The sequence below is a fragment of the Heliconius melpomene genome, chromosome 5 (assembly GCF_056956725.1).
Source record: "Heliconius melpomene rosina isolate 202511_hmr_F chromosome 5, ASM5695672v1, whole genome shotgun sequence".
In the NCBI taxonomy this organism is placed as follows: Eukaryota; Metazoa; Arthropoda; class Insecta; order Lepidoptera; family Nymphalidae; genus Heliconius; species Heliconius melpomene.
In genome coordinates, this window is record NC_140393.1 from 7,498,299 (window position 1) to 7,511,146 (window position 12,848).

Here is a 12,848-nt window from a genome sequence, read left to right on the forward strand (position 1 = left end):
ATATAATGGTTGTAATATATTTAGTTAATATATAAATTAGCAAAAAACTTTACTCTTTTTTTATATTGTATACTTAATTTTATCTTAAAATCATTATTACTATAAAAATATCTATGGCCAAATGGCCGATATTTCATTCATTTGACGCTTCAGATTCCTTCTCTGTCGTTTAGATACCTATGTACGGGCGGTCATCGCTGAAGTTATCCGTATAAATTATTAAATGAAGGTGCTATAGGTGTTGATTTTATGCAAAAACTGTAGGTTATAAATTGTTAAATAATGATCTTGCTGGAGATCAATAATAGAATTATAGAAGAAACTTTAACAGTTAAATATAAAAATGCACTGGCGCGGTGAGTACGTTACGCTTAGAAAGTTTACCTGTTTTTTAACGATTACTATTTTAATTAGTGGGTCACACGAGATTCTAAATACAGTGTTTATTAGTAAGTGTTTTTACGTATAGTAAATTACAGTGAGATAGTATTAAACCAGTAACCCCCTTTCCGCAAGATATGACAAATGTCAAATACAGTCACACAGGGTGGGCCCACGTTGGCCGCGGAATATGCAAAATTCGAATTGTATGGACATTATGTCATAGTATACATGGTTTATTTTCCACAATATATGGCTTAAAAATGACGTGATTCAGACCATATCAGCTTGGATGAGTCATACTGGTTGTCTGTATGTACTCACAGCAATTGCGGAAACGTTCCATAAATTGTTTTCGGATGCCTTTGGTAGTAAACAATGTTAAATTTGATATGTGATACTGATGCATAGCAACAATGAAGGGATATCAAGATAATTAAAAGGATGGCAGGAAATGACTAACTCTTGTTTAAAGTTGTGCTTCAATTTTCAATTCAACATTATTTTTATATTTGCAGCTTAAAGCCTGAATCCATAGATGTTACCCTTGCAGACTTTGATGGAGTGCTCTTTCATATATCTAATGTCAATGGGGACAAAACCAAAGTTAGAGTAAGTTTGATATCATCATTGCTGTAACAGTACTTAAAGTTAAATTAGTAGTAAATTTTATTTAAAATTTCCTCCAATGTATTTCAGGTTAGTATATCATTGAAGTTTTATAAGCAATTAGAAGAACATGGGGCAGATGAATTGCTTAAAAGAGTCTATGGACCACTTCTAACAGAACCTGAATCAGGTAATTTGTTAATTTTAAGCCAAAAAACAAATATATTGTTTCATGTAAAACATAAATTATTTTAAGGAAAATTTCCAATGAATAATAAGGAAGCATATAAATAATGTTAATATTGTTTGTTACTAAAGACTTAATAGAGCGAAAATAATTTATTTCACAATATTTATTAGTCTCATTAATTTAATTATAGCACCTAGTTGCTAGCTTTGAAATGTGAAAGCAACTTGTAATTAAGTGCATAATGTTATGGATTATGGTTTTATGAATTGAATTTATATTTATTAAGAGGTAGATGTAGTTAGTACTTAGTTCCAGTGTCTGATAGTAAACAAAATGCTGGTGGGCGTGATTCCCAGTTGGTAGGTACAAGTTCCATGATTGAATTGGGTGGAAAGTTCAATATAACATGATGTTTAATATATAAAACATGAAGCTAAAAGAAAAAAAACATTACTATATAAGTAGAGAAAATTTGATGAATTTTCTTCAGCAACCAAGAGATGATTTCTTCACAACAATATGTGGTGAATATTGTTGTAAAGATTTATACATGCATAAAAAAAATTATAATACCTATTTAATTTATTTCTAGTATTATAATTATTTGTTACATTCCAAATGAATAAATGGTGACTCATGTTGTAGATGATAAGTTATACCACAAAAGAAAAATATTTGTAAATAAAACTTATTATATTATATACAGTACTATATGAGTATCCCTATTATCTGTCATAAATGTATTTGATAAGATTAGCTCTACACTTATTACAAAAATATACTGAGATAAGACAAGCCTGTAATGTATTAAATACAATTTGTCATAACTTTTGGTACCTAAATATTTCATAATAAATTAAAATTAGTTCTTCACCCTGACACAATATTCAGTGGATAGTAAAGATTAAAAATAAATCAGGTTTACGCTGTATCCCGCACACAGCAGGGTAGGCAGAGAGAACCTAGTGTTAAGACACTCCATTCCTCACTTTCTGCCAAATTCTGGGGGCATTGTGTGCTGAGTGGCAGAACACAATGCCGCTATTTTGCCTCAACACCAGAGCACATTGTACATGTTCCACCATGATCGGCTGCATATTGGGTGGCAGAACTCATTGCCTCACTTTGCCTTTTTACCAGAAGGAGAAAACAAAAATAATTCATTTACCCAAGTGCAGTAAATGAAGAGAACCCACAATTGTCATTTTAACAGTCAGATGCAATGTGTCTACACCACAATGATAATAAGACTATTGCCATAGTATTCAAAATATATGTAACTTCATCAATACATTTTCTCTTTTCAGGTTACAATGTATCAGTACTGCTTGATATGGAAAACATCCCAGAAGACTGGGAGGCAATAGTGAAGAAAGTTGGTCTATTAAAGAGGAACTGTTTTGCATCTGTATTTGAGCGCTACTTTCGACTGCAAGAGGATGGTGATGTCGGCCAGAAAAGAGCTGTAATCAACTATCGACAAGATGAGACTCTGTGAGTAATGATTATAAAAATGTATATGTCAAAGGTTTCTTCTTGTCGTATTTTAACACTAGATTTCCTCTGCCTATCCTGCTATGTGTGGGATACAGTTTAAAGCTGAATTTTTATTTTTGTATTGTTACATTATTTTATTGCATTGTTACTATATTAGTATAATAAACTGCAAATATGAATAATATGAAAGCTTACTAAATATTCATATCAGATTACATGATTTTTGATATATCAATACCCTCAAGCCTGCTATACATGTAATGATATATCTTAACAATAAGTGAAAACTAGATTGATAGATTTATCGGTTGTGTGTATGACAAATGGTTGCAATTTATCATTCATCGGCAGCAGTAATAATTTTCATTAAATAATATGGTCTCTTCCCAAATACATATCTGGGAAGGAAATGAAAATATTTTATATTTCATCCCCCTAATAGGAATCAACCATTGCAATTGGGTCATGTCTTAATTCTCTATTTTAATGGTCTTATTTTTATTTCACAGGTACGTAGAAGCGCAAGAGGATCGTGTGACAGTAGTGTTCTCCACAGTGTTTCGTCATGAAGACGACATGGTTATTGGAAAAGTTTTTATGCAAGAACTTAAGGAAGGCCGAAGAGCCTCACATACTGCTCCGCAGGTAAGCAAAGTACTTGCCCTAACCTTAATTAATCACATTTTTGATGGTATAATACATATAAAACTAAATTATAATAATATATTAAGACAAACATTACATGTGTTGACTATTGAAAGTAGACTCTTCATGTTTTTATATTGGAAAAAAGCATAAAAATAAAAAAAAATATTAATATATTCTTCAAATATAATATTAACATCTTTTTACACATTTTAGTTAAAAATGGAAAAATTGTTAATCTCATAATAAAATTTTAATCACAATTTTTCTTATTTCAGGTTTTATTTTCACACAAAGAACCCCCATTAGAACTCTTGGATACAGATGCCAAAGTAGGAGAAAATATAAGCTATGTCACATTTGGTGAGTTATGCATGTTCCATACAAACCCAAAGTTGTAATTTAAAATTATGAAAGTATTATTATTTATATTGTCGTCAAACGTCTGGCGGTAAACGCGGCGGTTGTGATTCGTACGCAATCACGATTTCCATTGTCTAATGTTTATCAACAATATTAAAATAACAAATATTAAATGTTGTACATATTTGTTATGAATAATGTTAATTAAAAATAAATTAGAGGCTGTTGTGGTACAATGAGACAGCATCTGACTGTATATGATGAACATGGTTGTGGGTTCCACCCCTTTCACTCATGACGACTTTGTGTGTCAATGAGTGATGAGGTGTGGAATAGGGAAATGCAGTGTTATGACATTACATTTTCTCTGCCTTTGCTATGTACGGGATAAAGGATAATAATTTCGAATATATTTTGTATGTAGTGCTGTTCCCGCGGCACACGTGCGAGGCGGCGCGCGACAACACCATCGACCTCCTGCACATGTTCCGTGACTACCTCCATTATCACATCAAGTGTTCTAAGGTAAAATATTGTTGTTATTATTATTATATGAATAATTAATATTAATATTATTTTATAATTATACTAGCGAACGCGCGCAGCTTCGCCCGCTTATTTGCACCCTTAGGGGTGAATTAAAATAAACCACGAAACATGTGTTCAATGAAATATTTTTAAGAGTCTAAATTTCAAATTTTATAAAAATCGGTGGCGATTTAAAGATTTTTCCATACAAACTTTCACCCCTTATTGGCACCCTTATGGGGTTCATTCTAAAAAACCGTGAAACACGTGTTCAATTAAATACTTTTAAAAATCTAAATTTCAAATTTTATAAAAATCGGTGCCGATTTAATTTTTTTTCCATACAAACTTTCAACCCCTATTTTACCGCTTTAGGGTTAAAATTTTTCAAAATCCCTTCTTAGTGGATGTCCAGATTACGAAAGTAAACATCTGTCCAAATTTCATGTTTCTCCCATCAGCGGTTACGGCTGTGCGTGCGTCTAACCTCAGTCAGTGAGGACAAGTCCTTTTATATATATAGATAATAAATATTGTAATTGTGTTTGTTTATCTGTTACGCAAAACGTTCAATTTATCAACTAAGCCAATACTATTTTAGAGATGATTGTGGCGTTAGTGTAACAATATGATGAATTATTGATTGTTTCGTCAGGTGTACGTGCACTCGCGAATGCGCGCCAAGGCGGGCGAGCTGCTGAAGGTGTTGAACCGCGCGCGCCCCGCCTCCACCACGCGCCCCACCGAACGCAAGACCATCACGTAAGATTATATAGTTTTTTTCTATATAAATGATAAATTGACGTATTCATAATAATTGTATAATAAGACTAAGATAAAACATTTTAAAATTCAGTGCGATTTTAAAGGAAACGTGACACACCATATCGCTCGGCTATGACGTCAGTCTTGAAAACAAATGTACGACTCTTAGAAAATGGTCAAGCGCTTTGGCTAAAACTATTTAATAAATAGCATTCTCTTTTGCTAAAGCATACTTCTGAGGATTTTTTGGGCACCGGAAATTTAAAAAAAACTGCCTACAGGGATTCTAACAACGTAAATAAATTGTAAGAAATGTATAAAAATTTCAATGTGTCTATGACAATGTATTACTTAGTGGTCAGGGGGCTTGGACGATTTCCAAGAAGCTGGGGTTCAAATACTGCTGTTAAATTTTTTATACATTATCTGAATAAGTAATTTTATTATTTTATGAACTATGTATGTATTAAAAAAAAATATGAATTGTTCACAGGGGAAGAACGTTCGTGAGACGAGATTGAGTGTTGCGTGTCGGCGGGACGTAGGCGCCCCCGCGACGTAACGCGCCCACTCGGACTGACCCCCTCCCCCACTGCTAATACCCTTCCCCATCGCTCCCCACCACAGTGTTCAGGTCCTCAAGACAGCAATCATCCACTAGCATATCTATATAGATATGTATTCTCCCGCCACTATATTTGTGTTAGTATATGGTCTTTAATAATTTGAATAAGCAACCATTAAGCATATTATGTGTTGGCATTAATAATAATTTAGGGAAACCGGAGTCGATCGCTAATTGTAGATTTAAATTTTAAAAAGCATATACTAATACAAATTTAATTGCTAGTCCCTGTGAAGTTATGATAAAAAAAATGGCACTAGGAGATTATATCCGAATGGTCGCGTTATAACTAACGAAACTCCGACAATGTGCGTAATTCCTATATATATATTTAACCGTATAAGTAAAAAGTGTAAACTAAATGGTAAACATACAAGGTTCATGTTATTTTATCGAATCTACATACATACATAGCATTTGTCACAAAGTACTTATTTTAATTGTTTCGTTGCTCTTTGAGATTGTGTACGCCAAATGTTGCTCAATGTACTATATATCATGTACCATTTTGAGTTAAAAAACGAAATGTGCGCATTGTGACATAAATATATATAATAATATATTTATTGTAATACATCAGATTATATGCACTGCTACATTGTACTTTTTATGTTGACATTATGTGTATAAAAATCTCTTTTCGAAGGAAGTAATGGAACATACTGATGCTGATGGTTGTTATTAACAGTTTTATTATTACATCTCTCGATAAATGAGTAAAAATATAGACCGAATTATTCTAATTTACCATATTTTGGTATATTAAAATATTATCGTTAATCAATGTAAAAATATTGTAAATTCTAATACTCAGTGTCATTAGTATGGATGCTCCATTTTTTTTGTTACGTAAAGGTACCTTTAGAAGTGCAATAATCGAATGTATTGATTATTATTATTAATTCTCCAAGCCTAATATAGTGGAAGTCAATAAATAATGTTGCCGTAGTTCTTGTTGATAACAAAATTATGCTTTATTATAAAGATAGTTATATTTATAGTGGAGACACTGCGACAGTCGTGACTTGGGTTCCTAATTCGTAGCGCGCGCCCTCGCCCCTACTACTGCAACCCGGCTACGAGCGTCAAGCACAAACTTACCAATTAATCATTGTTTACGTTTAACAATTACCTGTTTTGTTCGTAGTACGGGATGTGAGCGGTGACGATTTAGTATGAGACGTTATGTTTTTAGGTAGGTCCCATGCAATTATTAATATGTAAGTGAAAGTGTATAAATATATGTCATGCATACTCCTGTAGACGTGTAGCTCGAAGAATGGACAGCGAAGGCCTTATTTGTGGGAAGTGGTTTTAATTCGTTCGAGGAGCCGCATAGTGTCGCTAGTGTAGTGCCCGGTAGGCGCCGGCCGTCGGCCGATAAGTGCAATTCGATACCATACCGCTACTCATATTCCAACTTGCATTCATTTCGTTGTTTTTGGTTTGGTTTTCTACATTATATAGTTAATGTAGTAACGGAAAGTTCAAATATTGTATAGAGCAATAATGCAGTTTTTTATAATCCGATTTTATAACTTAATTATACTGCAATTTTGCTCAATTCTAGAGAATCACCGAATAACCCTATTATATATGCACATTGGAAGTGTCCACTATAAGAACATTGCGCTCTCATCAAATAAAAAAATAATAATTTATCTAATGTTAGCGGTTAAGGAACGGGAATGGAACGGATGTGGCAAATATTGAGTCGTAGACGGAGAAATGTTTAAGGCTATTATTTGTCAGACGTCGGAGGCAAAGTATTGTATGTGAAGCGAACGGATGCTGGTAGATTAACCAAGTCATAAATTTAACAATAATGACAAAACATTATACATGACAGGGAAATTTTAAATCAATACACTTGTAGAAACAATTTAATCTATTTAAAAATCTTAGCTAACTTGAATTTAATGTAATTTTTATTTGCAAGAATGTATTATTTATGTATTATAAAGTGTAAGTTAAATGTTGCTTTAAAGTTATAGCCTACGATTGAATCATTGTTTTACTGTCAGTTTTAACACGAGATTATGTAAGCTCCCCAATAATTAAACGTTGTTTGTGAATATGTAATTATTCTTGTGATCTAAAATCCATTTATACGATATTTTTTATTTTCTAGATTAAAGAAAACATGCCACTGTATTGTTTGTTTGTTATTTTATTTATAAAATATTGATTTTCTACTACACTACAGCTACAGCATCACTCACAGATATCAATTATCGTTCATTGACGTTAAATCAGTGCATGCATCGACTCTAAATGGTATTTCTAAGTTTAGCTAAGTCTACATATAACAATTATATTTCTAAAAGGCACATTTGTTTTCGTAAAAGAGGAATTTTACATAATAACAATTTTAAATTATATCTGAATATAGTATATTTCATTATATATGTTTAGATGATACCTAAAACGAAATAGCTATATAATATCTAATTTATATTAGCTACATAATTCAACATAACTACTTAAATATTAATAATATCATTTCTACAATAAAGTAAGTAAAAGGATACACTTTAAAGATAAGAAACCTAAACATTATTTGAATTTGATACTTAATACAACCTTGTTATTAAAATTCCATTTTAGTATCAGAAGTGGTGGGAGAGGTCGGTGATTTAGTTTGTCCTAGCTTAGAAAGATTTGCTACTTTGGTAGCAAATTTGACAAAGCTTAACCCCGATGGTTGAGACTCTGTCTTGGGGCCGTCTGCTTGAAGAGATGCTTCTAAAGAACCTGAAATAAATTATTATATTTTAGAGAAGCTTGGATTGACTAATATGATGTTCTTATAAGGGTACTTGAACATTATGAGGTAGTATGATTAACTTGCGTCTATTGCGTCCTTAAGGCGCTGCGCAAACTTATACACTTTTTACCGACAAGGTACCTAAACCAAAGAAAAGAGTACGTGTCAAGTGGAAGTACAGTACGGTCAACAACTCGTGACCGTCCTGCAGTTAGTTTGCCTGATTTTTTGAGTATTATTCACTCGATAAGAAAATAATTAAAAAATCCTACAATTAAGAGGCCGTCGTGGCGCAGGGGTACAAGGGTGTGACTGTAACGCGACGGTTGTGGGTTCAATCCCCACTCGATGAAATGAAATATTCATTTACATTTGTATTTTCATTTCTTCGCTCTGGTGTCGAGGCAAAGAGCGGCGATGAGCTTCGCCACTCAACAAGCAATGTCTTCAGAATTCGGCGGAAAGTGGGGAACGGAGTGTCTTAGCACTAGGTTCCCTCTACCTACTCTGCTGTGTGTGGGATACAGCGTGAAGTTGATTTTTTAAATTAAATCTGAGCAGTCATCTACAACTAACTTCGGTCGGCCACGACTTGTTCACGGTACTGTAATTGGACACAAAAATCTTCACGTCTTGTGGATTGATGTCATAATCGCCCATAAAGTACAGGCATACAAGTCAAGCAAGTATACTAATTCGTAATAAAAAATAAAAATTTAACTATTAATTTTAAATATGTAAGAAAATGAGATGCAATGTTTTATATGCAAAAAGTGTGTTTTATCTTATCGTTTGTAATTTAATGCATTTTTTTCGAAATTTGACTTCTACGTTATGCAATTGACGTACGTACCTACATAATGCGTTTTATTATAATGAATGAACAGTTTTTATTTCTTCATAATTAAATTTCATGAGACAATGTTACGGTGATGTTTGAATAGGGTATTTGTTTTAAATGTCTTAAAAGATAACAAACTTGTCACAAGACGCATCTTCCTCTCTTCTTATCTTATACTAGCGACCTGCCCGCGGCTGCCCCATGTACCTACTTAACAATAATTTATTTTCTCATCTGAATTACTTTCGTGATCTAATAACATTAACATTTTATAGACAATATTATGGATATTGATAACTCAAGTTGCAGCCATTCGATAAAACATTTATATTGTAACAATATTATCACATGCATATTGCATGCATTTTTTTATTTGTGAACCGATTGAATTCAAACAAATACTAAATGTTAAGGGAAGTTTGCAAAAATACAATAGTGAAAACTGCATTAAAGTCGGTTAGGCTGTTTCTGATATTCGCGTGAATAAATAATGCACAGTAGGCACCTATCAAAGAAGACAACATTTGAAAAATGGAGAGAAATTACAAAAAGCTCAGGAATATTTTCGAATTTATTTTAGGATTATTCTTTATTTAATTAACCTCGATAGCTGCGTTGTACTTTTATATATGTCTGCAGGCGGCGGCGGATTAGATACTAATATTATAAAGCGAATTAATTTTACATTTAAAATATACTACGATATAAAGATAGGTATTCACGTGTTAAAGTAGTTTTGAAGTAAATTCACACTCAAATTTGGTAATAAAATTTTATCTACACTAATATTACAAAGCGAATTAATTTTACATTTTAAATACATGATATAAAGATATTCAGGTGTTAAAGTAGTTTTCGAAGTAAATTAACACTGAATTTTGATAATAAAAATTCTATTTATTTTTTTAAAAAATAATTGAAAAATAATTGCCCTCAGAACCTTTGGTTGCTTTATGTTCATTTTACGCTTCAAATATTTGCAGAAGTCTATTTGATAAAAAAATATTTGGGAGAAACAAACGTAAATTGTAAAAAATTATGATGCTTAGAAATTAAAAACGAGTTTCTCTTAAGCCTTAATAATATTTTATAAAAAAAAATAAAACAAATAATACTAAATATTACTTAAACAAGTAATAAAATGTGTAAACTCTGAGGGAGGATATTTGTTTCAACTTCACACAAAACTACTGAACAGGTTTAGATGAAGCTTTATAGTAATTATATAGCTTATATACATTAGAAAAATATATAGGCTACAATGTATGTAAAGATTTATTGTAATTCAGTTTCAATTTTTATATTATAAGATCTTATTATTATCAGATGCGCGGGTGAAGCCGCGTTTGGGTCGCTAGTATTTAGTAGTTTAAAGTATTTAGTATGTTGGTATGGTGTAAAGTACAGGACTTTACACCATTATTTGAATATGTAATAAATTATATCAACTGTTTTTTTAAGCAAAATTGAACACTTCTATCAAGTACTTATAGTATAATTGTAAAATAGATTTTTTCAACAATAAAAAAAATACAAACTTTGCTGTGGGGACATGATCGAGCTGGGCTGGGATCCTGCTTGATTGTCTTCTTCCATTGATTGGCTTTTCTCGTGCAATATTTCCAAGGCTAGGCGTGTAATGCAAGCCAAAACTGAATAATATTATATTACTATGTGAAAATATTACTTCCCATTTGGATATCTTATCAAGATAACGTCTTGAAAGACAAATACGCGCTCATCATGTTTAATCTTTAAATAAATGAATCGGCATGCTCACGTAATGTGATTCTGTAAAAGAATCGAATGCCATGAGTCTGACTTAGTGCAGCAGCATCGTCCGACTATTAAAGGCTAAGTCTGTGAGTTCGACACCTACTCGAGAGGAATTAATTATTTTCATTTCCTTTTCATTTTCCTCTGGTAAAGATGACAAAGCGCGGCTAAAAAAGGAATATTAATTAATTAATAATGAATGAAAACATAGCATCATCATTATTTTTAAGATCTTTAAAAATTTTCAACTTTAAAGTTCCTTATATAAAAAGAAGCCTGGACCGATAAAGCAAAAAAGTGTTGATTGGGAGTTTTACTGAAACAAAGAAGCCGGGGCGGCTCACACTTGACATTGAACCAATTTCCACACAAATCTCGAGACAGCGATCTAGCACACTAACAATGGCTACCTCGGCGGATTTACCTTTAAGTTTTTTTTCATAAAAGACTAAAGTGTGGAGATGCGAAATAACAAAGCTCAGCTAAGTATACGACAAATTATTATAATTTTTCGTAATTCGGCTTTTTTCATTCGACGATTCAAAAGTGCTTATTATAAGTTTATTTGAATAAAGAATATTTTGAATTTGAATTTGAATAACATATAATTATGTTAAGTTAAGTTGATTGATATGAATTATTATTAGATCATTTGTATTTACAACGATTGGGAGTTCAAATCTCGCAATTATTTTTGGTGAAGTACTTAAATAGTAAAACTATCGTAATGTTATCAAAAGTAACCATCTTTTAGGGATATGGAATCCATTTTAGCATCTTGAATCGTTTCCAGTTGCTGCCGAAATTTTGTTGTTATCTTCCGTCGTTTATAGTCAGCCTCTATTTGTTGTTTGGTGCGCGGAATACGAAAACGGAAACAACAGCACACCATCACGACTGGAATATATTATAAATAATTAGATAGCAATTGAATATAAATTTGTGTTTTATATTAAAGTATATAGATACTCTAATAGTAGCTATTAGATTACAATTAATTGATTAAAATAACCCAGTTACATACAAAATCATATAAATATTTTCGTATAGACTTACTGAGAGTGGTTACACCAGCCAAACACAAGAACATTATTTGCCATAGCCGTAGTTTTCCAATTACAGCTTTCTCAAGCCATTCTGGCTCTTCTGAATTTTTTATGACGTCCATTATTGGATCCATTTCGATAGTAGGTAGTATAAGAAACTTATGCTTAGTTGCAGATGTTTGCTAATCAAACTAGGACACAGCGAACAATAGGCGCCTGTAAAATATTCTTCTTGAAATGAAACTAATTGTCCTAATTCTGAGGAGTGGTTAATTGCCACACCTAATACTATCCACCCTCGGCACTCCCCAAATTACTATAGTTACACATACAATTATTACAAAAGTAGACTTCGGCTTTAGTCTTTTTGTTTTATTGTATAGGAAATTAATAACATCAACCTTTAAATTATTGTCTTGTCACTAAGATTTTTAGCTATTTTTATCGAATGATGAATTTAAGATAATTAAAATATTGCTTTGTATATTTTGTATTTCCCGCTTAAATTCGTAATAATGTGTGTTGCCTTATAAAGTTCCAAGCAAGCAAATAACGTTCAAATGGTTTGGTGAATAAGTGATTTAAAAATATAAATTTAATATTACAAGCAAACGATCTTAAGAATAAGGTCGTTTGCTTGTAATATTTCCGTGTAAATTAATTGAAAAAACGTATTAATTAAAAAAAAATTGGTAATATTTTCAAAAAGTAAGTTTAAGTAGTTTTTTCCGCAGCTGTGCATAATTAACTTAACGATTTAAGTTATTTTTATTAAATTACTATTAATTCGAAGGTGACGTCAATGCTTACTGATA

General features: G+C 31.9%; 2 protein-coding genes across 3 annotated transcripts; one reads left to right on the plus strand and one right to left on the minus strand.

Annotated features, from left to right (window-relative positions):
• The first annotated feature begins 145 nt into the window (after positions 1-145).
• On the plus strand, positions 146-7,757 carry Arpc2 (Actin-related protein 2/3 complex, subunit 2). The gene is made up of 9 exons (XM_085185441.1): positions 146-356; positions 900-993; positions 1,081-1,180; positions 2,488-2,674; positions 3,187-3,322; positions 3,601-3,685; positions 4,110-4,210; positions 4,869-4,975; positions 5,472-7,757. Exons 1-9 carry the CDS (start codon positions 283-285, stop codon positions 5,497-5,499), a joined length of 912 nt encoding a protein of 303 aa, XP_085041567.1. The 5' UTR covers positions 146-282; the 3' UTR covers positions 5,500-7,757.
• On the minus strand, positions 7,756-12,766 carry LOC146539152 (uncharacterized). 2 transcript variants are annotated; one of them, XM_085185443.1, is made up of 4 exons: positions 12,044-12,766; positions 11,732-11,884; positions 10,750-10,839; positions 7,756-8,357 (listed from the first exon to the last, which is right to left on the minus strand). In XM_085185443.1, the coding sequence occupies exons 1-4, from the start codon at positions 12,165-12,167 to the stop codon at positions 8,194-8,196; spliced, it is 531 nt and encodes a 176-aa protein (XP_085041569.1). In that variant the 5' UTR covers positions 12,168-12,766; the 3' UTR covers positions 7,756-8,193. The 2 variants fall into 2 exon arrangements, with proteins under 2 accessions (XP_085041569.1, XP_085041568.1); XM_085185442.1 differs by having other exon boundaries at positions 10,750-10,863.
• Between the last annotated feature and the right edge of the window lie 82 nt (positions 12,767-12,848).